The following is a 24,977-nucleotide window of genomic DNA, read 5'->3' on the forward strand; positions in this document are numbered from 1 at the left end:
AGTGTCCGAAAACACATAAAAAAACTTTTAGTGTAGCTTTCACTCACTCACAAATTTGTTCGTATTATAATTTATTTTTAATTTAATTTTATTTAACTTATTTAAATTTATTTTTAATTTTTTATTTAATTTTTAAAAAGCATAAAATTAAAAAGGATTATTCTGTCGACCTTTCTTTTCGTCTGAAAGGGCTGCGCATGCGCATTATGAATAGACTAGCCGAACGCGAGGCCTAGCAACAGCTAAACTCTTCCTCTTTCTTATTTCTCTATGTTCTATTAGTTTCAATAATATCTTAATCCGAGGAAAAACAACACACCAAATAAATATGGAGATCGGAACGGAGATTAGCAAGAAAATAAGGGTAAACACTTTACAACGCGTTGATATCTGCGCTGTTTAGCGTGCTAGCTTAAGTTACCTTCATAACAGTTGTTTCAATGTATGTGTGCCGTTGTTGAATGCTTGTCAACATTATTGCTCGTTTTTGTCTTTTATCACCTTTTCTCTTTTATTAAGCGTTTTTGGGATGTTTTCTGTATGAGTAAAGAGTATGTTCGGTTGTGTGTTTTGATATATCAACATATCTTGACTTAGAACCGATAGTGTTATTTGAAGGACGTTGTTTAATGAGCCTAATTTGTTCAAGTGTTATGTTATTGTAATGTGATGGCGTCACTAGTACAATAGCACTACCACAGTGCTTTGTCAATGTTAGTTTATTATTGTTTGTCTCTTTAATACTCATGTATCAGTGCAGACAAAGTTCTACATTTAATAATTTTCTCTTAATGTTTTTCAGGCCGCAATCAAAGGAAAGTTGCAGGAGCTTGGCGCTTATGTGGGTAAGAAGTCCAGATCAACAGGATCTAATTTTGATCAACTGTATTGTGTTTTCATTCGTTATTATTTGTAGTGTTTGCTCCAGCAAACTGTAATACGAAAATCTCCAGTAAATAGGGGCTTCAGTAAGTTTTCCAGAGAATCAGATTAAAATGACACTTACAGACACTTACATTTTTACCTTGGTTGGCATGACAGAAACTTTATATTTCTATTGCAAAGAGATATCTGCAATGTTAAAATACAATAGAGTAATTAAACAAGCAAAATGAGTAGCATTAAGTAAAATAACAGTGCTTGACTAAATGAATAAAGTCTTGAAATTAATAAATAAACGAGTCTTTTAAATTAAACAAATTAGTTGTGACCATCACTATCCAGGGTTAGATTAGCAGTAAATTCTTCCTGTGTAAATTATGTTGTAGTATAACTGTATTAAACTGTTTAATTTGATGGTTCACTGGATTACCGTTTGTCTCTGTCAGACGAGGAGCTTCCAGATTACATCATGGTCATGGTGGCCAATAAGAAGAACCCGCAGCAAATGGCGGACGATCTGTCCTTATTTCTAGGAAATAATACCATCAAGTTCACTGTATGGTAGGTGAAAGTCTCCCTCTCTATAGATTGTGATGTTTGGTGTCTCTTAAGACTTTTATTTTTGTCTCTTTTGTTCACCAAGACTGATCAAAAATACAATAAAACAGTAATATTGAGAAATAATATTACAATTTAAAATAATTGTTTTGTATTTGTACATATTTTAAAGTGTAATTTATTCCTGTGATGCAATTCAGAATTTTCAGCATCATTACTCCAGTCTTCAGTGTCACATGATCCTTTGCGTTGTAGGTTACATGGTGTTCTGGAGAAGCTGAGATCGGTTGCAGTTGGTATGTTTCATTTTGGAGACGTTGTTTACACTCACGTCATGTGACTTGTTGCATCCCATAGTGCATATTTTGACTTTTTTTCTTTTGCAGAGCCCACGTCTGTCAGTCCATCCGTTCTGCTCTCAGAGACGAGCATCCCAGCAGAAAGCAAAAGGAGGGGGGCGGAGCCTCGCGCTCTCGCCGTTTCCAGCTCGCGCTCTGATAAGGTGGAGGGACGTGTCTCGAGCTCCGCACACGAGAGCCGCACCAGGTATTTCATTCTCATGAGCGGATCGGCAAATCACTGTGAATTTGAAGATATGTCAAAATAAAATTGATGTCAGGACATGGCTTGGTGTGATTGTCAAATTACACAGCCTGAGATTTAATTACATGACATATGCATTTCCGGTTTCAAACTGCATTTAACACATCATTCTGAAACTGGTAGGGCATATTCATATTTGTTGGTAACCCATCAAAATAAAAGCTTGATGGTTCACCATTTGAAATTTAGACATAAATATTAGTATTGTAATTTAGGTTATAAATTTTTTTTTACTAATACAATAGTATTACAATGTATTTCTTATTTTAAATGTAGACTATGCACATTTTGGCCTTCTAGCATGTAAAACTTTGTGCTTTGGCAATAGATAATGCTTTACAGTCAACTCTGCTAGAGCTACATATGGCAATTAATCTGTTTTATAAAATACCTTTCTCACCTGATGAGTATTAAAAATGGCATCACTGCATTTGCACCTCAGTTTTTAGGTTTTTTCTTCCAATTTATTATTATTTTCATTTTACTTAGTCATGAAAACCATTTATTACAAACTCACTGTAGCAGGAGAGGCTCTTCTGAAAGAACCTCCAGACTCACATCCGCTGTCAAACCGCTGATGGAGGTATCGGCCGAAGCTGTGATTGACATCAAGCCTGACCTGGACGATGACCTCATTGGCTATGACCCCCTGGAGCAGAGCTTGACCTCAGGTCACACACAGGTTTTATACAGCCGATCGACAGCAGAGAGGCCTCGGCCAGCGGTGGATTCTTCCAGACGGACGGCGGACGCTTACAGATCCGCAGACGTCACGAGAGGTCAGGAAAGGTCAGGTTCCAGCCATGAGCGGGGCTACAGGGACTCAGCGGAGAGCAGCAGGGTGAGTGACGTTCATTGAAACATCAGTTCAGTCCTTTCTCTGAGGCTACAGCTCTTCACCTCAATGATTGTCATTCTGCTGGCAGGATTTGTACCGGAAACGAAAGGCGCCCGTGGCCAGTTCAGTGGTTCGGGTTCACAGAGGTCATGACCACCGCGGGCAGGAGGCTGACGATCTGGATGAGGAGGAGGAGGATGAAGATGAGGAGGACTATGGAATGGCCAGTAAAGTATCTCTGCCATCCAAACCTGAGCGCAAGTACGTCCCTCTTTGAAATAATGGAGAAGACATTTTTGAAATAAGGATGTATTTGGATATTATTGCCAAGATTGATTTAGTCCTTTAGTAAAAAATGTGTGTTTTGTGTGTATTTCACAGGCCTTCTCTCCCACTAGCCAAACAAGCCAACAAAAATCTTATCCTCAAAGCAATCTCAGAAGCTCAGCAATCCATCAGCAAGACTACTACATACACAGGTTCAACATTTGCAATTAATATTACAATTAATAATAAAAAGTAATTACAATAGGATCCTCACACCATCGGTGCTCGGGTCCCAGCAGTGTTTTTAACTTAACAGTAGGCCTGTCAAACGATTAATCGCATCCAAAATAAAAGTTTTTGTTTACATAATATATGTGGGTACACTGTGTATAATTATATATATATATATATATATATATATATACATATACAGGGCCTGAAATTAACTTTTTCGGCCACCGGCCACTGTGGTAGGTGGATTTAAAAATTCACCTGCCACAGAGACTTTTTACCAGCCACTTATTTATTTATTTTTTTTTTTTGCCTCATATTTTGCCTCAGCCAAGAAATGGCTGGTAAAAAGAACAATATTGTGAAATTACTGTTTTTTTTCCTTCACCTTTATAGAAAGGTGAAAAAAAACAGGAATTTCACAATATTGTTCTTTCACTTGTAAGAATACACATTTAAGTTCGGTCAAGTAATAATAATAACTCTAAGAACATACATTTTTTAAAATCTTTTTATTCATTGATTTTGACACTCACACAACATATATAGTATAATAGGCCTATAGTATATACTCAACAGATAGACCTACCACAGCTCGTATGTAAACAAATCACACGTGGCTGTGTTGATGGCTGATTTAGTCACGTAGACAGATCCTGACAGCTTTTAGTTAGCTACAGCGTTCAGGAACCGTTAACTATGAACTAAATTAATATTGTGATTACTAGTAAAGTTACCGGGTACCGGATATTTTCTCACTGGTTCCCAACTCCCAACACACATCTGTGCAACTCTCATTGTACTGTAGGCTACATCAGCGTTACATTATCTCATCCCATCTCACCAACAGTTTAATACTCGCACATCCAAACATAGTCAGAAAAGGGTCTCGTCTTCTTCTGATCGCATGAACGTTACGAAACAACAGTCGCTGTTAAAATCAGCCGCTCACGAACCTTGCCATTGCCGCCAATTGTCCACTTTGTATTAAAATATCTTCTTTTACTTTTCTTTTTCTTTTTCTCATCTTCATCTTTTTGTTGGTTGTTTGTTTCAGCTGGCCTCTTTACCCCAGTAATGTGCCGCCACATTTTAGCTAAAGTCAAACGCAATGGCAGACTTAGTTGAAATGTAAAAATCCTTATGAATTACTCAATTCTCATTGGCTACCTGCCAATGTGGCATGTAGATTGACAGTGTTACCCGCCAATAGAAAAATTCACCCGCATTTGGCAGGTGGTCGGGTGTTAATTTCAGGCCCTGTATATATATATACACTCATATATTTTTATATATTTAAGATATATTTTCATGTATATACTGTAGTGTATATGGATTTATATATAATTTATATTATATATAAATATAAATATTTTATATATAAATAATATTTTTTTCTTAAATATATACATGCATGTATGTGTATTTATATATATATATATATATAAATATATATATATACAAAATAATTATACACAGTGCACCCACTTATATTATGTAAACACAAACTTTTATTTAGGATGCGATTATCATTTGACAGCCCTACTTAACAGTGCATTTATTAAATATTGAATTGAAAAATGACCTATTCACTTAAATATTTGAGAGTCGATCTGTCTGTGTCCGTTATTATTTATATAACTTTTTTTCTTATAAGCTTTTTACATATCTATAACTTGTCTTTTTTTATATTACTATTTAGGTTTTAATTTATTTTTATTTCGGCTTTAATTTGTATATATTTTCCATTTGTAAACTTATTTCAGTTATTTGCCAAGGGAACTTTCTCATTTTTGTTTTTTTAATTTAATGGGGTCCTATTATACTTTTTACATGTTCAACTTTCTTTAGTGTAATGTTGCCGTTTGATCATAAAAAAAGGTCAGTCAAAAGGGAGTTATTCTCGATATCAGTGCGCACTGTTTCTGAGCTCGTCCTCATTCAAATAATTATATCAAATATTTATATTTATTTTAGCTTTATTTCAATTGGACGAAATGTTTTATTAGTTTTAGTTAATGTAACTTTGGTCTCTATATTCTCGTGTCCAGTTCCCCAGCGGCAGACGGTCCCTGTAGCGCCACGGACACGTTCGGCCAGTGACGAGATGAGTAATGCCGCAATCCGATTGGTCCAGGAGCACCTGCACGCGCTCATTCCCCAGGAAACGCTGCACAGTAGTGAGTTTAATCTGTCGCTTAAAGAAATATTGTGTCGTCATAAGGAACTAGAAATCAGACTACACATATCTTTCTCTTGTGTGTTTTGCAGCCCAATCCAGACCTTTAGCATCACGTCTGCAGTTGGAGCTTCCAGAAGAGGACAGCCGAGAGCAGCTCAGTGAATACGGTGAGAGAGAGGGCCTCATTTTGACCTCTCAATGGCAAAGTACATCTTAATTGTATTATGGATGTCATTGAGTCACGTCAGACCTTTGACTATATGGTCCGTAATATGCAGCTTATTTGATTTGAAAACAGCCCACGTAGACATTAAGAGACTCTCTGAGCAACATGTAAAGCAACTAACCAGTTTGTTTTTATTTGGCATTTAGTCATTTGAATATACATTACCATTCAAAAGGTCAAAAGTGACAGTAAAGACTTCTAAATTATTTAAAAAAATCTTTTAAATAAATGCTGTTCTTGTAAACTTTCTTTTTTTTTTTTTTAAATTATTTTTTTTTCAACATTGATAATAGTTGTTTTTTAAGCAGCAAATCAGCATATTAAAATGACTGCAAAACTTACACTAACTAAGATTTGTGGTTGTTTTGATTCAGAGCTGCAGGTCTTAGAGGCGGCGAGAGTCAAGGCCTTGGACTCGCGTTCATTCATCATGAGGAAACCAGAGCTGGAGCAGACTCCGCCAGTCAGGAGCAGGCTTACTCCTGTCATTCAGGCTGAAGACCCGCCCACCACATCCCGAATGGTGCAGGCCAGGTAGGACAGACAGGTTTCAATCAAAAACAACATTCGGGTCCATATTTCTATTCATATACTGTAGGGGTGTGAAGCGTCACTGATCTCACAATTCAACTCTACTACAATTATCATGTCTTCGATTCGATATCACGATGCGTAGCAATTAGGGCTGTGAATCTTTGGGTAGACAGCGAATCGATTCGATTCACGATTCATAGGTTTTCGATCCGATTCATGAACGATTTGTGCAAATTCAGAACGATTCGATGCGATTCACATCCAAATTCGATGCGATTCGATTAATTCAATTTGATTCTTAATTTTTTATATGCATTATAGTATTTCAATTAGTGTTGTCAAAAAACTCGGTACTTCGGTACCAAGTCGGTACTAAAAAAAAAAATGTTACGGTACCAGCTTTTGTAGGTACCGAGTACCAGGTTAATCCAGTTCTGTTCTAGACGCGATGTCTGAAACGTGTACAGTTGCGTCCTCTTTATAACGCTGATATGGCTCTCTCTCTGAATCCACTTGTTGAAACGAAAGGAGGAAAGAGCCACATATGGAAATATTTTGGATTAGGCTAATGTCACGTTGCCATAAGAGGCCGATTACATGCAAATTCGCAATTTCAAATATAGGCGCGATTCAAGCGCGCTCATAATAAAAACTCGTTGGCGTTGCATAGCAACGACAGATGCCGTGTGAGAGCAAGCGCTTTGGAAAGAATAAGCACGCGCAAAAATATAATTAAAAAACACGCGCGACATGTGAACGGCCTCTAAAGTGCTTTCGGGGTAGTTTTACGAGTACATGAGCACAGTAGTATCCATCCGACACCAGAGTAGGCTACTGGTATTAGTATTGTCATTTAATGTCAGTGCCAGTTCTAGGCGTATTCTTGCCTTTATAACTCAGCAGGTTTAAAACGCCTTTTTAAAATTAAATATGAATGCAGTTTTAGATTAATAAAAGGATAGTCAAGTCAAATAAACATGTTTTATGGTAATGCTACAAAGATACCATTCATCAACATTACTTAGTTATCAACACATTGAGTGAACAATATATTTTTACAACATTAATTAATGTTTGAAAATGTTATTTATTACAAACACCTGATTGTTCATGTTTGTTCACTTAATTCATTGTGCATTAAATAAATAATGGATTAAAACTTTACAAACAACTTTAAAAATGTGTTAGTGTATACTATTGTTTATTTTAGGTCATTTTATCTAATCTTTTTCTAAAGTGTTTATAATACAAATGTACAGTTTCCATACTTGTAACCGTGATAAACACTTAAATATATGTAAATTTAAACTAAGCTTTGGTACCGAAATTGGTACCGAGAACCGTGAATTTTAACTGGTATTGGTACCGAATACTGAAATTTTGGTACCGTGACAACACTAATTTCAATGCTTCACCCATCTTTGTCTGGGTTTGAATTAGCCTACAGCGGCCTTCGGGGATCAGATAGTGGGGATTTTGTCCATTGTTACTGTTAGTTCATGTTTGTTTTTAATTTTAATGAATATATTATTATTAAAAAACATTCAATGGCCTACAAATTAGCATTTGCAAGTAGCAAATATTTTGAAAAAGGCTTTTAAAGTATTGCATTAAATGACTACATGCACAAATTAATGGAGACGTTTTCATTAGTTTCATTTTGCGTCCTCTCAGTGCACTCGTTATCATCTTTTCACTGGATTTTGCTCGCGCTCGGTCCCATAGCTCGCATGCTTTCATAACGTTAACTACAGATTTTTGAGCAGTCCATGTTTGAGCTCGATCTCCAGCTGAGCTTTCTGTCGAGAAAGCAATAGTTTTGAGGCAAACCGCTCAAGCCATTGATAAAGCTGCCATGCCATTGCGTGGGCACTATGAAATAAAACGCTTTCATTCATTTGTTACATGGACTCTCCGTACACGCAAGGTGGTCTTTCGCTCGCTTTCCCTCTCTGCCGAGTGCGTGCAGCCGTGTGTGAACGCGCGATACCCGGTTTGGAGCACAACCTCTGTCTCGTATGCACGCTCGCTCTAGATTCCGGGAGATTTTAACTAATTTGCGGTAATACAAGCTGATCACGACATGAGTAGCTCAACAGGTAGAAAGATAAACTCATCTTTCAGGCATTTGACCGACCGGGCTTCAGCGTGAGAAATCAGGGGTGTGTGAGCGCCTGAAACCAATCAAATGCGGATGTCGTATGACGGCAATGCGTGAGGCAGCTTGTACCAGGAACACTTTAAAGTTGTGTTTATATATTTTAAACCACTGAATCGCTATAAAATCGTGATTAATTCGATTCTTAGCCTTTTAAATCGATTATTCACGTAAATAAACGATTCACGATTCAAAATACATGTTTCAGGATCGATGCATATGCATCGCCAGGATCGATGCATCGAGAAAACGAGTGAATCGTTACACCCCTAGTAGCAATATTACTACACATGGCGACATTTTCGTCATTGAATTTAAACAGTCAGAAAGATGAACTCCCTTTTTATTTTATCTGCTCCAAGAAAGTACACTCTCTGAATGTAGTCAAACAACACTTAAGTCTGAACAGCAGATGACAGGAACATTAATAAACACTACTAAAAGCGCATGAAACTGTCAAGTAGTGTACTTAAATGACAATAACGCTCGCACGCATGCACACGCTCGCACACTGTAAATGTTAAAATAGTGGATGCCTTTTTTTATTACTCAGTTTTGCCTCCTTCCGCCATTTTACGATAGTGAGTCAAGTGCGTATATGATGAATGACGTCATTTGATCAAACATAATATTACCACAATTTACAATAAATGTTTTCTTTTTGAATATATTTAAAAATGTCATTTATTGCTGTGATCAAAGCTGAATTTTCAGCATCATTACTGCAGTCTTCATTGTCACATGATTCTTCAGAAATCACTCTAATATGATGATTTGCTGCTCAAGAATCATTTACTAGTATTATCAGTGTGGTGCTTAATGTTTTTTTTCGCATTAGTATTTACTTGAAATAGAAATCTTTTGTAACAGAAATATCTTTACTATAACTTTTGATCAGTTTTATGCACCCTTACTGAATAAAGTATTAATTTCCTATAAAAAAAAAATCGTTCTGACGGTAGTGTATGTGCTCTTCCTGCACAGAGAGAAAGCGGAAGTCGCAGGTGGCTCAAGTCCAAAGTTCATCGTGACATTGGATGGAGTTCCCAGTCCGTTAGCCAACCGCACAGATCAGGAGATGGAGCCTGAGGACGAGTTCAACACGACATCTGACCTCCCGGAAAATAACAGACCCAAACCTGACATCCGCCTCAGACTCGGCACTGACTTTCTAAACAGTGGCGGTAAGATGAAGATACTCATTGTTTGGGGATCTTGTATAACAGTGTATATCACAATTTTTCTGGAAAATGTATTCCCTTATGTTTTATACAGCACAACCATGAAGTTTGTCTGTTTTTGTTAAAAATGAATTGCTCAGTTTTTCTGTGCTTATGCCCGTTTAATTTGAATACTAAACACAGACCATTCTTGTACTGGAGTCACATGACTCATTTATTCCAGCTGTAGTCAATAGTTTGTTCCCTGCTCACCCTCATTCTCTGTTTCTCCTGCAGATGGAGAGAGGGATGAGGTGGAGGACATGGACGTGGAGCCGGTTCAGGCTAAACGGCAGAAACTTCCAGAACGCTGCAAGTTCTGGCCTGCGTGCAAGAGCGGAGACGATTGTTTGTACCATCACCCCAACACACAGTGCAAGTGAGAACATGGAAGAGGCCATATTATGCCTTTTTACAAAGTTTTTTTTGTTTTTATTCTCTACTAGAATAGGTTTCCATGCTTAAATGTTCAAATATTTGCAGCACCTCTCTTCCCAGTCTGGCAGTGAAGCTCTGTGCAGTTCCATGAAATCCCTCCTTCTGAAAAGCGCAATGTGCTCTGATTGGTCGACTGGACCAGTGTGTTGTGTGATTGGTCAACCGCTTCCACCATGTTTGGAAATGTCACACCCCTTACCATAACTGCCAGTTTCAACACTACTGACTCAACTCCACCAAGCCCCGCCCTTTTATTGTGCATATGCTTCGGCCGGCAATTATTTAAACGAGGAATATTGTCTTTCAGACCGCTTTAGTCCGGTTCACTTGAACAATAACCACTGGACTGCCAGCGCATTCAGTGAGTTTTTGTATCAAATCCACTGCCTTGACCATTTCAGCATCTAATAATGCCATGAGCGCTGAGCCTGTGACGGGAATTTACAGTCAAGGACCAGATATGATAAATGAAGACCAGGAGTTAAAAGTGCTGTCAATTTAAGAGTCAAAATCAAAAAAATTCTTAGACGACTAAATTTAGAGTTTTTTTTAATTTTCAGAAGACCCATTTACAACAATCTCAGCAATTATACCCTTCATCAAAGTCTAAGCTACTTCATTGCTTCAGGGTGAATGATTCTGATTGGATAAGAAATCGATAAACATAGTAAATTTTCACACATGGACTGATAGGCAGTAGCACATCTTCATAGTCTGTACGTCTGCCACCAGGACCCTGAGTTAGGTACGAGTGACCCTCCAAGGTCACAAGACTGTGTGTCCAGGTGCCAGCCAATCTCCAATAATGCCAGTTTTCCATAACCTGTAAACAAGAATACTAACACACAGACACGCAGCTTCTTCAAGGTTGGATTTGGTCAGGCTCTAGCTATCAACAGGAGACTCTTCCCAAAACATCCAGATAATGTGTTTTTCTCTCGGTGAGAGGACACTTTAACTAAGAAATGGTCTCTTAAACTATTGGTTCCAATTATGCTTTTGACTAATAGCTGTCATGGTGAGCTAGAAGAACAGATATGTTTTAACACACGTTGAAGACCTTTCTCAAACACAAAACGAGTCAATATTTCATCTCTGGAAGCCAGGCTGAATAGGCCAGCTCTTTTGCTGTGTTCCTGACATGGGCTTAGAGAAGTCATTCAACTCATTTGATGTTTAGAAGGAAAAAAACTGGATTAATCCCTTGATTATAATCACTCATTAGAAATACATTAAAGCAGCTGTGGATTCCAGAATCCTCACCCTTCAGAAGTATCCTAATTATACAGGCCTCCTTAGGAACAACTGGTATGTAAATATGTTGTGTTCTGGTTCTGTTGCAGACTGTTTCCTAACTGTAAATTTGCAGACAAGTGTCTGTTTATTCATCCAAACTGTAAGTTCGATGCGAAGTGCTCCAAAGCAGACTGTCCGTTCACACACGTCAGCCGAAGAGTCAACAGCAACCCTCCAAGAGCAGGTGTGTAAGACGAATACATGGGAATGCGTTTAAAACGCCACTTTGATACAGCCGCTAACATTTGACCTTGTGACCTTTGACCCCGTAGCTTCAGCTCCAGCTCAGGCCAGCAGCGTGTGCCGTTTCTTCCCAGAGTGTAAAAAGCCAGAGTGTCCGTTCTACCACCCTAAAGTGAGTTTTACATCAGCCCGTTTCACTTTGAGGGATGTTTTGACTCCAACTCCACATCATAAACAGTGTCAGTGAGAAACAAACTCTGATAAAGCTAAGATGTAAACATATACACACATTAGAATGATTTCTGAAGGATCATGTGACTCTGAACACTGAAGTAATGATGCTGAAAATTAATTTTTAAATGTATCCAAATCAAAAACGGTCATTTTAAATTGTAATAATAGTTCACAATATTCCTGTTTTAATGTATTTGATCATATAAATGCAGTCTTGGTGAGCAGAAGAGAAAACACTTTACAATAAGGTCTTTTGTTAACATTAGTCAATGTATGTTCACAGTGCATTAATGTTAACTTTGGATCTTAATGTATTAGTCAATTAACATTAAGATTAATAAATGCTACAGAAGTATTGTTTGTTACCGGTAGTCCATGTTAACAAATTGTACTCTTTTTTTTTTTAACCCTAAAACCATATTCTGGACAAATGTGGGCAAAATAGTTTTGATTTATTTTTTTAAAATACTTCCCTTGATCTGAGCGGTAACAAGACTTGGCTACTTTTCCTAAGTTTGCCTCCTGAACACACACACACACAGACTCTATTCTACAATGTTAAATGGGTGAAAAAAACAACAACAACTCCTTAATCTTGTATTTGGGTCAAAAATGGGCACCCATAGAAATGAATGGGAAAAACTGTAATTTAGAGCATTATAAAATAAGCCAAAATAAGACACCAGGTGACAGCAAAGTCACTTCATCTTCAGGTTTTAGCTCTAAGAACTTATTGGAATGATATTTTAATGTAGTTAAAAACATAAAACATAAAAATAAGCTTAATTTACATAGAAAATATGGTACTTTTTGAAGTAAATAAATTCAAAAAGTCCATCAAAATTAAAAAAAACACCATAAATGGATAGACAAAACTTTATCGAAGACAGTGATATAACATTTATAATAAATAAAAATTAGGATCACACCTGAGTCCTCTGTGCCCACCATTTGTCCACAATTACTATAAAGTGAATACGGTTTGAGGGCTACAGAACAAAAAAATCTTTATTTTAGCTGATACTTGAGTCAACATAAAATCCGTTTACTTATCGTGAGCTTGTTATTCCACATTTAGATTTTTTGAATCTTGTTTTAATGCATTTATGAATCTGCTCAAATCCCTTAATATTTGTTTTTCAGCCGTGTAGATTTGCGGCGCAGTGTAAGCGAGCGGACTGTACTTTCTACCATCCAGCTGTGGCAGTGCCGCCCAGAAGCGCTCTGAAATGGACTAAAACACAGAGCAGGTAACAGCACACTCACATGTGACTGCAGTGAAGCGTTTGAATCAGACTTCTGTAATACTTCTGTTTCTTCCCCCACAGCTGAGCAACACTCACGGCTGAGCTGATCAGCGTCTCGTCTGACATCATCCTGAACATCTTTGTTTTGTGCTTTCACATTTTTTTGATCACTTTTTAAATGATTTTATAAAAATGCAACTTTCTGTAAACCGTTTGCAGAATATCTTTGGTGTATTAAATGTCAATAATACACACACATGATGAACGCTGTCTTTACTTTATAAACATATTACAGTGTGGATCTAACTTGAATATTATTATTTACACACTCTCATCTCAGAAGTTTTGAAAGCCAAAGTGTGACACAAACGTGCGAGTCAGAGATTCTTTATTTTCCAGACTAAAGTTCATGATCTTCAGGGTGGTAAAGTTCACTCATCAAACGGTAAATGTACGACGGAGCGTTTCCACCGATGTTTGAGATGAACAGTGTGATGAGTTCAGGAGGGACGTAGTCGAATACCGGACAGTGAGCGTTGACCTTAGATAAGATCTCACCTAGAAACACATTTCATTTCAGATATATTATTCACCATCTTAAAGGGATAGTTCACTTTGAAATAATTTTTTGCTATGTTTTAGCTTACCTCAAGGGCAACCAAGATGTAGGTGTCTTTGTTTCCACAGTATTTTCAATTTTGATATTTTTAGGTCAAATGGTTTAAAAACGATATAAATACTGTTCGTTTTCTCACACAAACCGCTCGTTTCGTGTCTTAGGCCATCAATGTGTACTTACATTTACGAGTCATTAAATCATATTTAATTTGGACTTCTCTGTGCATGCTCTTTGAGGTGGTGACCATAGACCTCCATTATATGACTGACGGACAAGAACGGTTTGACCTAAAAATATCAAAATTGAAAATACTGTGGAAACAAAGACACCTACATCTTGGGTGCCCTTGAGGTAAGCTAAAACATATCAAAAAGTATTGATTTCACAATTTCAACCTTTAACAGAAACAGCATTATTAAAGAGGCCAGCACAGCAAAAAGGTCTTTTTTTTATTATTATTGGCTGTACTAGTATAGGTCATGTGTAAAAATCATTAACAAGGAGTAAAATGCTGTGTGACGTTACCTTCAGTGAAGGGAAGAACTTCGTGTGGTGAAACAAATTTGTGAAACGTGTCCTCCTCATTAGGAAACTACAACAACAAAGACACTTCAGGATTGTATGTACTGACTGCACTGTGTAAGTGTGACTGTAGGGGGCGTCGGATACCTGTGGCGAGAGCTTGAACATGGGAGCGCACACGATGAGAGGAGTCGAGTGATGCTTTGCAGCCAGAGCCAGTGTGTGTGTGCCATTAATAGCCCGCAGACCGCCGTTAGCCAGAACCGTCTGTGTGCCGATGATGACCTGAACAACACACACGGAAATGAGTGCTTTCAGCATTTACCAGGTTACGATCATTCATCAAGAAACAAATGCCTTGTGTGTGACTAACATGAAACTAAATAACAAACACTGTTGGAAGTATGTGATGACATTTCTAAGTAATTAGGACAATTGTTATATTCTGTTGGTGCATCAATCCTTTATTTCACCTTATTGACTCTTGACATTACAGCGAAAATGGCAGCGTCTGGGATGACCGTTGTCTCGATGTCCTCTTTGGAAAGAATTGTGGCCATTTCATGCCCCTGATGGACAAAAGGAGTTTATGTGAGTGAAGTTGAGTTATTTTCAAGGACCTGAAAATGTACGTCACCAAATACACTTGCTTAAAGCTAACCTATTAAAACCTTCATATAAAACTTTATTTTTTAAATAAATATTACTAATAATATAAATAAATATTTTTACAAATTATTTTTTGATAAAATCATAAAAAAGGTCATATTTAAACAAAAGATTAAATAGTAAATTTGAATATATTATGCATTTATTAATAATGATAAAAATTACAACAGTATAATTAAAATGTTTAAAAATTATTTTATATTAATTGACTTTATTAATTAACTTATTGTATAATTATTACAAATGTATTAAAATACAAATGTCATTCAAATATATATATTAAAAGATTACTAAAAATGTATTAAATAATACAATGTGATATATATATATATATATATATATATATATATATATATATATATATATATTAAAAGATAGTTAAACATTAATATTATTATTTTTATCATTATGTATTTATTAATACCAAGACTTAATAATAATATAATATATATATATAAATATAATTTTATTATTATTATTATATTTTATTTTATTATTTATATATTTTTATTTTATATTAAATATTTAATAATATAATATATTAATATATATATTATATTATTAAATATTTAATATTAAATATTAAACTATTAAACTATTATTAAATGTTTAAATATATTATTATAATTTATTACTGATTAATGTATTATTCTTTATGTATTAATGACAAGAACATAATTATAATAATAATAATAATGATGATTATTTATTACATTCTATTTAATATGTCAATTTATATTATTTCATAAGATTATAAATGATTAAATAATATTATATTATTTCATAATTATAATATAATTTGTAATAATGTTTAAACATTATGGTAATAATGTATAATGACAGAGTTGTTCATTCTTGGCTTGTTCTGCTGTTATTAAATCTGTCAGGACTGAGATGTGTGTTTTGCGAGAGCATGTACTCGCCTGACAGAAAGGCGCACACTCTGCAACGATAACATGGAATTTGCGTTTGCGCGCGGCATCTTTCAGGAACGCCTCCACTGTCCTGGAGCGGCCGATGGTCATGATGACCTCGTTGGAGTGGATGTGTTCCAGCGCCTGCATGGAGATGTTGTCTGTGGTGCCCTCTGAAAACACACAAACATTTCAGCAATCATATTTAGCATTACAAGAACATAGTACAGTCAAACCACAATTTCTTCAGACACGTTCAACATTTCTCAGTTTATACGCAATAGTTTAGAAAATTGTAATAAAATATGATAAGAACCGAGAGTTATCAAATCAGTTGATATGTCACTGGTTTTGGCCATCCTGCTGTCTCACAAATGAATTATGTTGAATAGCTGTCAGCTACACAAATAAGGTCAACCAATTATCAAGCAATGCTTCATTTTGTTCAGTCTGTGGCGTAAAAAGTTCCCATTAGCAATTAAAGAAAAACCACATACTCAGATCAAAGTGTCTGAATAATTTCAATTAATTAATTTAACTTATAGTCCACTGCACGACAAAGTTTTGTGTATAATATGTCAGTTTACTTTATATTGCTATCCTCACTTACATAAATGAACTATAGTGTCCTGCACATATCAAAAATGATATCTGGTGTCTGAATGATTTTTGGTAAGACTGTAGTTTATCCACTACTGGATAAAAAAAGCAAAAGCCTTGATCGTTCTGGATTGTCACCCAGTTCTGTCAGCAGCTCGTTGATGGCTTCGATGACGTTGGCTTTGAGATGAGCGAAGTGCTGTCTGAAGTTGTCCTCGCTGGATCCTCCAGACGTCAGGAGCTTGTGCAGAGATTCCTGCTGATCCGTCTCCTCACTGCTCCCTCTGGACCTGAGGAGAGAGACACGTGATCTCTAATGATTCACATTCTGCTATTATTCACTCACTATATCACGTTCATAAACCTGTATGCCTGTATCAAAGCTACACTGTCAAATTAGGCCCTCTAGCGGTTGAAGCATAAACTGCAACAGAGACTATTTATTGTCCTACTTGCGGAGTTGCGAGTTGTAGTTCGGCGCGGATGGATCTGATAGTTTGAAACCGTTTGAAACGAGCTGTTGTAACTTGCTCGATGTTTTCAGATGATCAAAACTTACAACAATGAAAGACGAATATCTGAAAATGTCATAAGGTAAGTGCTAAGTGGCTTGTAAATCAATAGTTTTAACAATAACATTACAAAAGTTTGGTAACGCTGACATTAGCAATTGCTATTCATATAGCCCAAGTTAACGGTGGAAACATGTCGAGGCTATTTCATTTATAGGCTAATATTCCAACTCTTTAGAGATTGACATTGTTACCAACATAAACATTGCACTGTGATGCTATGCAAACGATGTTGATTCGCACTTTATTACTACCAATACTGTCGCTTTCCCTTTTCGTTTCCAAACTCTTTTTTGTTTTGGCTTGAAGTTAAGTTACCGTCGTTGCATATAATGGATCGTCACCGACCCTTCATTTCTTTATTTACAGATAGCCTTTGCATAAACATGTGCGGACAAATTATGAAAGTATGCCGTTTCCCGCAAAATCCGTCCAGACAAATAATATTCCCCTATACTAATATAAGCAAATACGTGACAATTACCATGCATCTTTACAAATATTCTTAAAGTTACAGTCTGTAAATCTCCACTGATACTGTGATGATAGGATTTGATGAGACAGCTTAGAAAAATACAAGATAGTCTCAAAAGATACTTTAAAAAGGAAATTAAGAAATATTCAGGAATTCAAATTGATAGAAAACGATTAGACCTAAAAGCATTGTTTTACCAGTGACTCCTAGTGGACAAAATTGGTATTAACTGCGATCTGTTATTCATGTTGACAAAATGATGACACTTGATTGGATGGTCATATTTGTTCTTGTTGGTTTGTCTGAGTGATATTTAAAGTCAAGTATATTTATAGCACTTTTCACAATATAGATTGCATCAAAGCAGCTTCACAGTATCAATCAAAACAACAATGTTCGTTTCTTAGTGGAAAAACATCCACGTTTGGTAGAGCTAATCAAAGGTATTACTGATTGGTTAATTAATTTGAATATCCCCAACTGAGCAAGCCAAAGGCAACAGTTAGCATGAGTTAGTTAACGAACATGTGTAGGCCTACCAAAGATAATGCTGTTGTTCACTTCTTCGAGTTTAATATTAGAGGAAGGGAAGAGCGAATAAAGTTAAATGGGCTATTTCGTATTTCGGATACGTCCTGAGTGTCTCACCTCGCATACTCTTCTCGAATAATCTTCAGCACCCTGCGGACCATGTTCCCGACGGTGGTCTCAGACGGCTGGGCTGCTGTCATCCGCCGGCCCTCCTTCCGAATGATTTCCATCAGCTCACCTGAAAGAGGACACAGAGAAGTCAAGATCCTGTTACACCAGGGCAGGGCACTTCAAACTGGGGTCCAGGGAGTGATAGGGTGTTTACAGATGTAAAAATAAATGATAGAAATAAGATTAAAATAAAATATACATTTTTAGACTAAAATAAATAAATACATATAAACAAAAAATTTGTGGTCAAAGTCTACAAATGTAAAAAATAAATACAATAAAGAGACTAAAATAAATCAATATAAACAAAAAAACAATAAATTGAAATAAACCATATTTTGTATATTATAACAATAAAAAGAGATAAAAATAAATAAGTTAAATTTAAAATAAAAAAACAGTTTTAGATTAAAATGTTAAAAAATACTAAGATAATAAAATAGATATTAGACAATAGATATAAACAGAGAGTAAAATTAGCAATAAATATTACATTCAAGTTACAGTATATTAGAAAACAGCTTAATCTAACTAATGTAAAAAAACAACGCAACTAAATAGAAACTAAACTAATAATTAAAATAATTATTTACTTTTCTTCCTATATATTGTATACATGAAAATAAACAGCTGCCTTTTAAATTGTAGGAGGGTCCCTCACACGAAGATGATCATATTTTATATACATCTATAAAAAAATCACAATGAATAGGATGTCATAGGATAGCAAAATTATTTTATTTATTTTGTATTATTATTTAATATTTTTTTCTGTTGTTTTCTTTATTAGTGTGTCATTGTTGTAATTGATATTAAGTGGTGTATGTTTATTTTTCGGTATATTTCCGTTAAAAAATAAAGAATGCGAGCAGCATCTGGGTTCGGGTTCTGGTTCTGACCCGATCTCGGGTTCTCGCGGTTCTCACTCACCGGCGTTGCTCCAGCGGGCCTGTGCGGTGATTCTGCGGAGTAAAGCGCTCGTTTCTCGGGCAGTTTCCGCGGAGCCCCGGAGAGATCCTGCCCCGCTCCCGCAGCGTTTCAGCTCGGACAGAAACGACTCTATGCGCTCGGACAGATCCGTCTCTTTATCGGCGCCGGGCATTTTGCCTTGAGTCTCAGTAAAGATTTTTACTGTATCAGAGCGAGTTGTTTCTCCTGACAGCTTGAACCCTCGCGGAACCAGACAGAAGAACCTCCTCCGGGTCACGATGAGCGACCGCGACCGGCTCTTCTTCTGCTGTTTAACGGCGATCAGGACTGTGTAACAGCCCCACCAACCGTCCAGCCATATCACTCTAGTCCCTTTATTACATTCAGCAACTTATTTAGCATTGTTTGCTAAATAAATTAAAAAATCATAATATTAAATCTTATTACGTTCAAAAATCTACATTTGTTTAATTTAAGAAGTTAGGAATTGAAATCAGTTAATATTCAATAACACTCTTCAAATGAAAAACATTGTAAATAAAAAAAAATTGTATTTTTATAATGGGATTGAATATAATTAGTTGTTTGCATCTGAAATTAAACAGGTAGCATGTTTTAATATTGTGCACAATGCATTGTATGATATTTATTTACCATTTTAAAGTGGTGGCTATAGAAAAAAAAATGGTGGTTTATGATTTTAATTATACATTACAGTTCAAAAGTTTGGGTTTGGTAAGATCTCTTTTTAAAGTCTCTCATGCTCACAATTTAAACATAAATACACAAACTAATTTTGTGAAATATTTATTACAATTTAAAATAAATATATTTTAAGATTTAATCTGAATTTTCTGCATTATTACTCTCTTCGGTGTTACATTATCTTTTAGAAACCATTCTAGCGAAACAGGAACATTTTGAAACCAAACACAGTCAATTGAAACAAAAAGTATTTATGCAGTTTTGCACAATTATTGTGGCCCTGAATATTAATCATCTCATAATGATCTCTTCACGAAAGCATGTCTGTAATTATTATTCATGTTGAACTTTGCTTTTAATAGTTAAATTGTTTTATTGCCTCAATTTTCCTAATGTGTAAATATATTGGTTATAATAAGATCAATCTGTCTAACAAACTTCAAATATTTGTATAGTTTATTATAGTTTAAGATGTTCAGATGATAATAACCGTCATGTCCGAGATTACATAACTTCATTCGATAGTAACTGACAAACACTCAAAATTATTTTCTAACAATTTTTATTGAATGACAAGCCAATTATATTTCTGAAATCCACTTTCACCAAAATTAATCAGAAGTAAAACATTGCTGCTGAAAAAGATTGAACACTGGAGCAAAGAATTAAACCACTGGTAGCAAATAATAATAATAATAAATCTGATCCAAACCTTTCACCCAGGACGCGTGTAACCACTATTCCATAAAAGCATTTGAAAAGAAGAGAAAACCCTAAACTAAAAGTCCAGTTTGATCTGTCAATTATGGGTAGATTTAACAAATCAAACCATTAAAGACACCAGAATGGATGGGGCAGCAATAATGGCGTTACACACCTTTAACCTCAAAAGCCCACTGCAGGAGTCCTGCTGGATCGAACATTTATTCAGTCTGTGGAGAAACTAACTACTAACAATCAACAAATAAAGACTTTAATTACAGATCAACTCAGGCTTTCCCATGAACAAACTTAAATGAGATTCTGCCCACCAAAATAAAAATTAGAGTCAGAATGTTATATGTCAGCTTGAAGCTCTGATGTGCGTTCGCTCGGTTCACTTGCAGTGAGTGGGACTTCATTTTAACAAAATGGCTTTGCATTTTCAAACAAGTCTTTCTACTCGTGTTTGAAAGATAGCTAAACACATCAGTTTATGAAAACTTAAGGCTGACACAATCATTCTATTAACACACACATTCAATGACCGACAGATGACCACAACGTTTCTCTCACAGGAGCGCATCTTTTATCAGTTATAGGGGCTTGTGCTGTCATTTAGTATAAATACAAAAAAAAAAAAAATTTGAAAGACTGGGTGGTTTTTTTTTTCCCAAATGATACCGAGCAAGCTTGTATCAAAAATGTACACGCACTGAAAGACAATTTGGCCGTCAAGGATCAATCGCTTCCCAGAGAATTCCCTGATGCACGTCCACTCCCGATAAACTTCAGGTCGGCTGTGGCGACCAGAACGGATCGCCGAGGCAAAGCAAATGTCAGGGGCCGGAGGTTCTGGTGTCAGGAAGTAGTTCTGGGTCCCTGATTGTACAGGCAGATTTTACTCAATGAGCTTCTTGGCCTTGAAGAAACGGCGCAGGTAGAAGACCTGCCACGTGGCCAGGCCGATCAGACAGCACATCGAGAAGATGCTGAAGTACAGCACGCGTGTGTTGGTGGACTCTGCAAAACACCACAGGACATCAGAAACCATTCTTACACAAAATACGGCATTTACATCTAAATCGGTTCATTTAGAAGACATTTTGTCCCTGTTTACAGCTGGTATTAAGATGCGTACACGGGGTCTAAAAGGTTTTGAGCTCGTCCACTTTCAGAGGTATTTGAAAACACATAGACCGGATTGCTTTCGTAGTGTAAACGCTCATGTGATCGAAGGTGTTCAAACAGCCACAAAAGACCTAATGCGTAAACATGACGAGCTCTAGACAGACAGGGTTTAAACTTTGTCGGCTGAAGAGCCAAGTTTAGTTTAAAGACGAGAAACGTACCAAGTTCAATGTTCTCCTGATGTCTAACACACACTCACTGCGTTCGGCTGGTGTTGTGGCTGTCAGAGCAGAAACTAAAGCTGATGCTCTCTGTGTGTTTTTTTCTGTTTTCTCCTTTCGTGTTCATATGTACTGTAAATTGCGCGAGTTTTTCATCCATTAGATCGAAAGATCTGAAAAAGCCCATTCATTCACCACACATAGACCCTCCCTTGAAAAATCAGGACAGAAGTGATTGAAAGTGGACAAGAGAAGGATTAAAACACCGGGTGTAAACAGGAACGCGTCTCTCTCGTCTACTTGTGATCCGATCGACCAAAACGCATCTTAATGCCAGGTGTAAACAGGGCCTTTTTTCCAATCTTGCTTAAAAGCTGGAAAGAAACTTCAGTAGGTTTGTTCTTACCATTAGTATCTCTCATCTCCTCCTCTCTCTTCTTCATGTAGGCGAAGTCATTGACAATAGATTCGGAGAGATCCTCCAGCCGACGGAGCTCCACCTCCAGGGGCTTCAGTTTCTCTACCTTGGCAATCTGAACAAAGTGGCACAGTCAGGATGACTTCAAAACAACATCTGCCAGTAAAAGTAGGTTTAGACTATCTCCAAATGCAATGTACACTACTGTTCAAAAGTTTGGGTCAGTATGACTTTTTATTTGAAATACATTTTCATTCGGCAAAGACGTATTAAATTAATCAAAAGTGACAGTAAGGACATTTATAATGTTACAAAACATTTCTTTTTCAAATAAATACTGATCTTTTGAACTTTCTATACTGAAAAGTTTATTCCCAAATGTTTTATGCAATATTGCAATTTTGCTTAAAGTAAAGGATAAAGGAGGATCATGTGACATGGAAGACTGGAGTAATGATGCTGAAAATTCAGCTTTGATCACAGTAATGAATTACATTTCAAAAACTATTCAAATGTAAAAACATCCCTTTTAAACTACAGTAATATTTCACAAAATTAACGTTTTACTGTATTTTTGATCAAATAAATGCATCCTTGGTGAGCCGAAGAGACTTAAAAATCTCACTGACCCTAAACTTTTGAATAGCGATGTAATCTACAATTTTGAAAACGACAAATTATATAAAATAGCAAAAAAAACATCAGCTCAAAAACAAAAACAAACCTCTTCATAATTTTTGGCCTCAACACCATGCTTCATGTCCAAGTTGATCTGTTGGTCAGGAACTCTTCCAGTTCCTAAAAAAAGACATGATTTCTGAAATCATACAGGTGATCATGATGGCGCAGTGGATAAGACACATGCCTTTGGTGTGAGAGACCCGGGTTCAAATCCACTGCGAGACACCAATGTGTCACATAACCCCTAGTTGCTCCAGAGGCATGCAACCTCTGACATATATAGCAATTGTAAGTCTCTTTGGATAAAGGCGTCAGCTTAAAATGAATAAATGTATAGTACATCAGTGCAGATTCAGAATCAGATTTTGGTAACACTTAATTTTACAGTGTCTCGGTTACATATGTTACATGTACTTACCATTGCGATAACAGCAAATATAACTTTAAGCTGACCACAGGGCAGCCAAGTCCCTAAGGTTATCAAGTTGGAGAATTGTGAGGATGTGTGAAACACTCACCCATAGGCGACTTGCTCTCGAAGCACACCTCAAACATGTCGTAGTCTTCTGTGGTGAAGGCAAACTTGCCCTTGGTTGCATCTTCTTTCACATAGAGGATGTGTCCAGAGGAGTCTGTGATCTAACAGGGTTACAACATTTGATATTCAGTAAAAGTCAAACAGCAGACAAATATATGTGAACCATCTAACGTTATACAGGTATTATGAAAGATCAAAAGACATTATAAAAGGCCAGAAAGGTAACCAATGTGTTATCATAATTAAATGATTAATGAATGCAGCACTGATCAATAATGTTCAGTTAAATCTTCTTCAGCACTGAAGTGTATATTATAAGCTAACACTTGATCTGTTCATGCGAGTATGAAAGTAAGACTGACGTGTTATAACTTGAGTGAATGAGATCCGAAGGAAAACACACAAACTAAAACTAATTCGCTCGTTACCCACTTTGTATTGATAAGTAAAGGCAAAATATAATTTACACAAGAGTTTTGATTCATTTAACGTTAAACGGCTTATAAACGAAGTTAATTCAATCATTAAATCACCGTCCAACCAGGAAGCGCCATGTAGCACTAACATAAGGCCTTGGATTTAAACTCACAGAACCGTTACAGTCATCACAAATTAACTGAAAACTCCACTCAAACGTGATGTAACTGTTGATTATTAGTGTAACGATTGTTTATGTGACTATTTTAAAATCGTTAATCCTGTAGATGTGTCGCGTGACGTCACCTTCAGGTTGGTTTTCGTGTTCGGCTGCTCGCTGATCTCGTATTCTCCGGTAACGAGCACGTCTTTATGGATCTCCTCCCGCAAACACTTTCTGCTGCGCACCGGCAGGTAAAACGAGATCGACACGACGGAATGAACCACAAACAACAGCGAGATAGAGAGCGAGAACACACTGAACCGCGCCATGACGAGCTGATCGCTCCACTACTGCAGGCCCGGGTCGAGCTGCGCACTGCGCCTGCGCACTCCTCATTCCGCGCACGCGCACTGCATCTGCGATTTTCTGTGTATCTAGAGCGCCACCTCGTGGAGATGCAGGGAGTAGCGGAGACGTCTCTACAACACGTTGCACATATCCTGTTTACAAAATGTTTGTTCTTTCACTTTTTTGAGATAATATGATAGCCTACGCTGCATTCTGACGCAAAGTCTGAAATTTTCACTGACTGATAATACCCACGTATGTGACTAAATGAAATTGGGTGGGACAAAATAGGCTAATGCTCATGTGAAGTTCTTTTATGTAAATTTTCCATTCAAAATGTTATGCAATATGTTAGCCTTACTGTTGTGTTATCTATAAGCTAGCGTGCTCCAAAACAATGACAAAATTCGCATTTAGAAGATATAAGCATTCAAAACGTAGCCTACTGTCTCTCACTTCTGCCAATATTAATGATTGTTTTAGTGAACATTCAGTTCACAGTGTGAAACAACAAAATTAGAACACAACAATAAATATTAAAAACAACAAAATATAA

General features: G+C 36.5%; 3 protein-coding genes across 3 annotated transcripts; 1 reads left to right on the plus strand and 2 right to left on the minus strand.

Annotated features, from left to right (window-relative positions):
* The first annotated feature begins 195 nt into the window (after positions 1-195).
* zc3h14 (zinc finger CCCH-type containing 14) lies at positions 196-13,355 on the plus strand. Its single transcript, XM_039648022.2, has 17 exons — positions 196-364; positions 803-845; positions 1,329-1,443; positions 1,696-1,736; positions 1,827-1,986; positions 2,566-2,884; positions 2,970-3,142; positions 3,263-3,360; positions 5,431-5,559; positions 5,651-5,728; positions 6,162-6,321; positions 9,464-9,663; positions 9,937-10,078; positions 11,481-11,617; positions 11,706-11,788; positions 12,994-13,100; positions 13,179-13,355. Exons 1-17 carry the CDS (start codon positions 329-331, stop codon positions 13,180-13,182), a joined length of 2,025 nt encoding a protein of 674 aa, XP_039503956.2. The 5' UTR covers positions 196-328; the 3' UTR covers positions 13,183-13,355.
* eif2b2 (eukaryotic translation initiation factor 2B subunit beta) lies at positions 13,356-19,384 on the minus strand. The gene is made up of 8 exons (XM_039648023.2): positions 19,101-19,384; positions 18,117-18,237; positions 16,560-16,711; positions 15,831-15,994; positions 14,712-14,807; positions 14,386-14,523; positions 14,242-14,308; positions 13,356-13,655 (listed from the first exon to the last, which is right to left on the minus strand). The coding sequence occupies exons 1-8, from the start codon at positions 19,270-19,272 to the stop codon at positions 13,498-13,500; spliced, it is 1,068 nt and encodes a 355-aa protein (XP_039503957.2). The 5' UTR covers positions 19,273-19,384; the 3' UTR covers positions 13,356-13,497.
* Positions 19,385-21,185: 1,801 nt separating this feature from the next.
* On the minus strand, positions 21,186-24,467 carry tmed10 (transmembrane p24 trafficking protein 10). Its single transcript, XM_039648021.2, has 5 exons — positions 24,217-24,467; positions 23,474-23,594; positions 22,999-23,072; positions 22,263-22,389; positions 21,186-21,527 (listed from the first exon to the last, which is right to left on the minus strand). The coding sequence occupies exons 1-5, from the start codon at positions 24,400-24,402 to the stop codon at positions 21,406-21,408; spliced, it is 630 nt and encodes a 209-aa protein (XP_039503955.1). The 5' UTR covers positions 24,403-24,467; the 3' UTR covers positions 21,186-21,405.
* Between the last annotated feature and the right edge of the window lie 510 nt (positions 24,468-24,977).

This window comes from Pimephales promelas, chromosome 13, assembly GCF_988280905.1.
Source record: "Pimephales promelas chromosome 13, fPimPro1.hap1.1, whole genome shotgun sequence".
Taxonomy (NCBI): domain Eukaryota; kingdom Metazoa; phylum Chordata; class Actinopteri; order Cypriniformes; family Leuciscidae; genus Pimephales; species Pimephales promelas.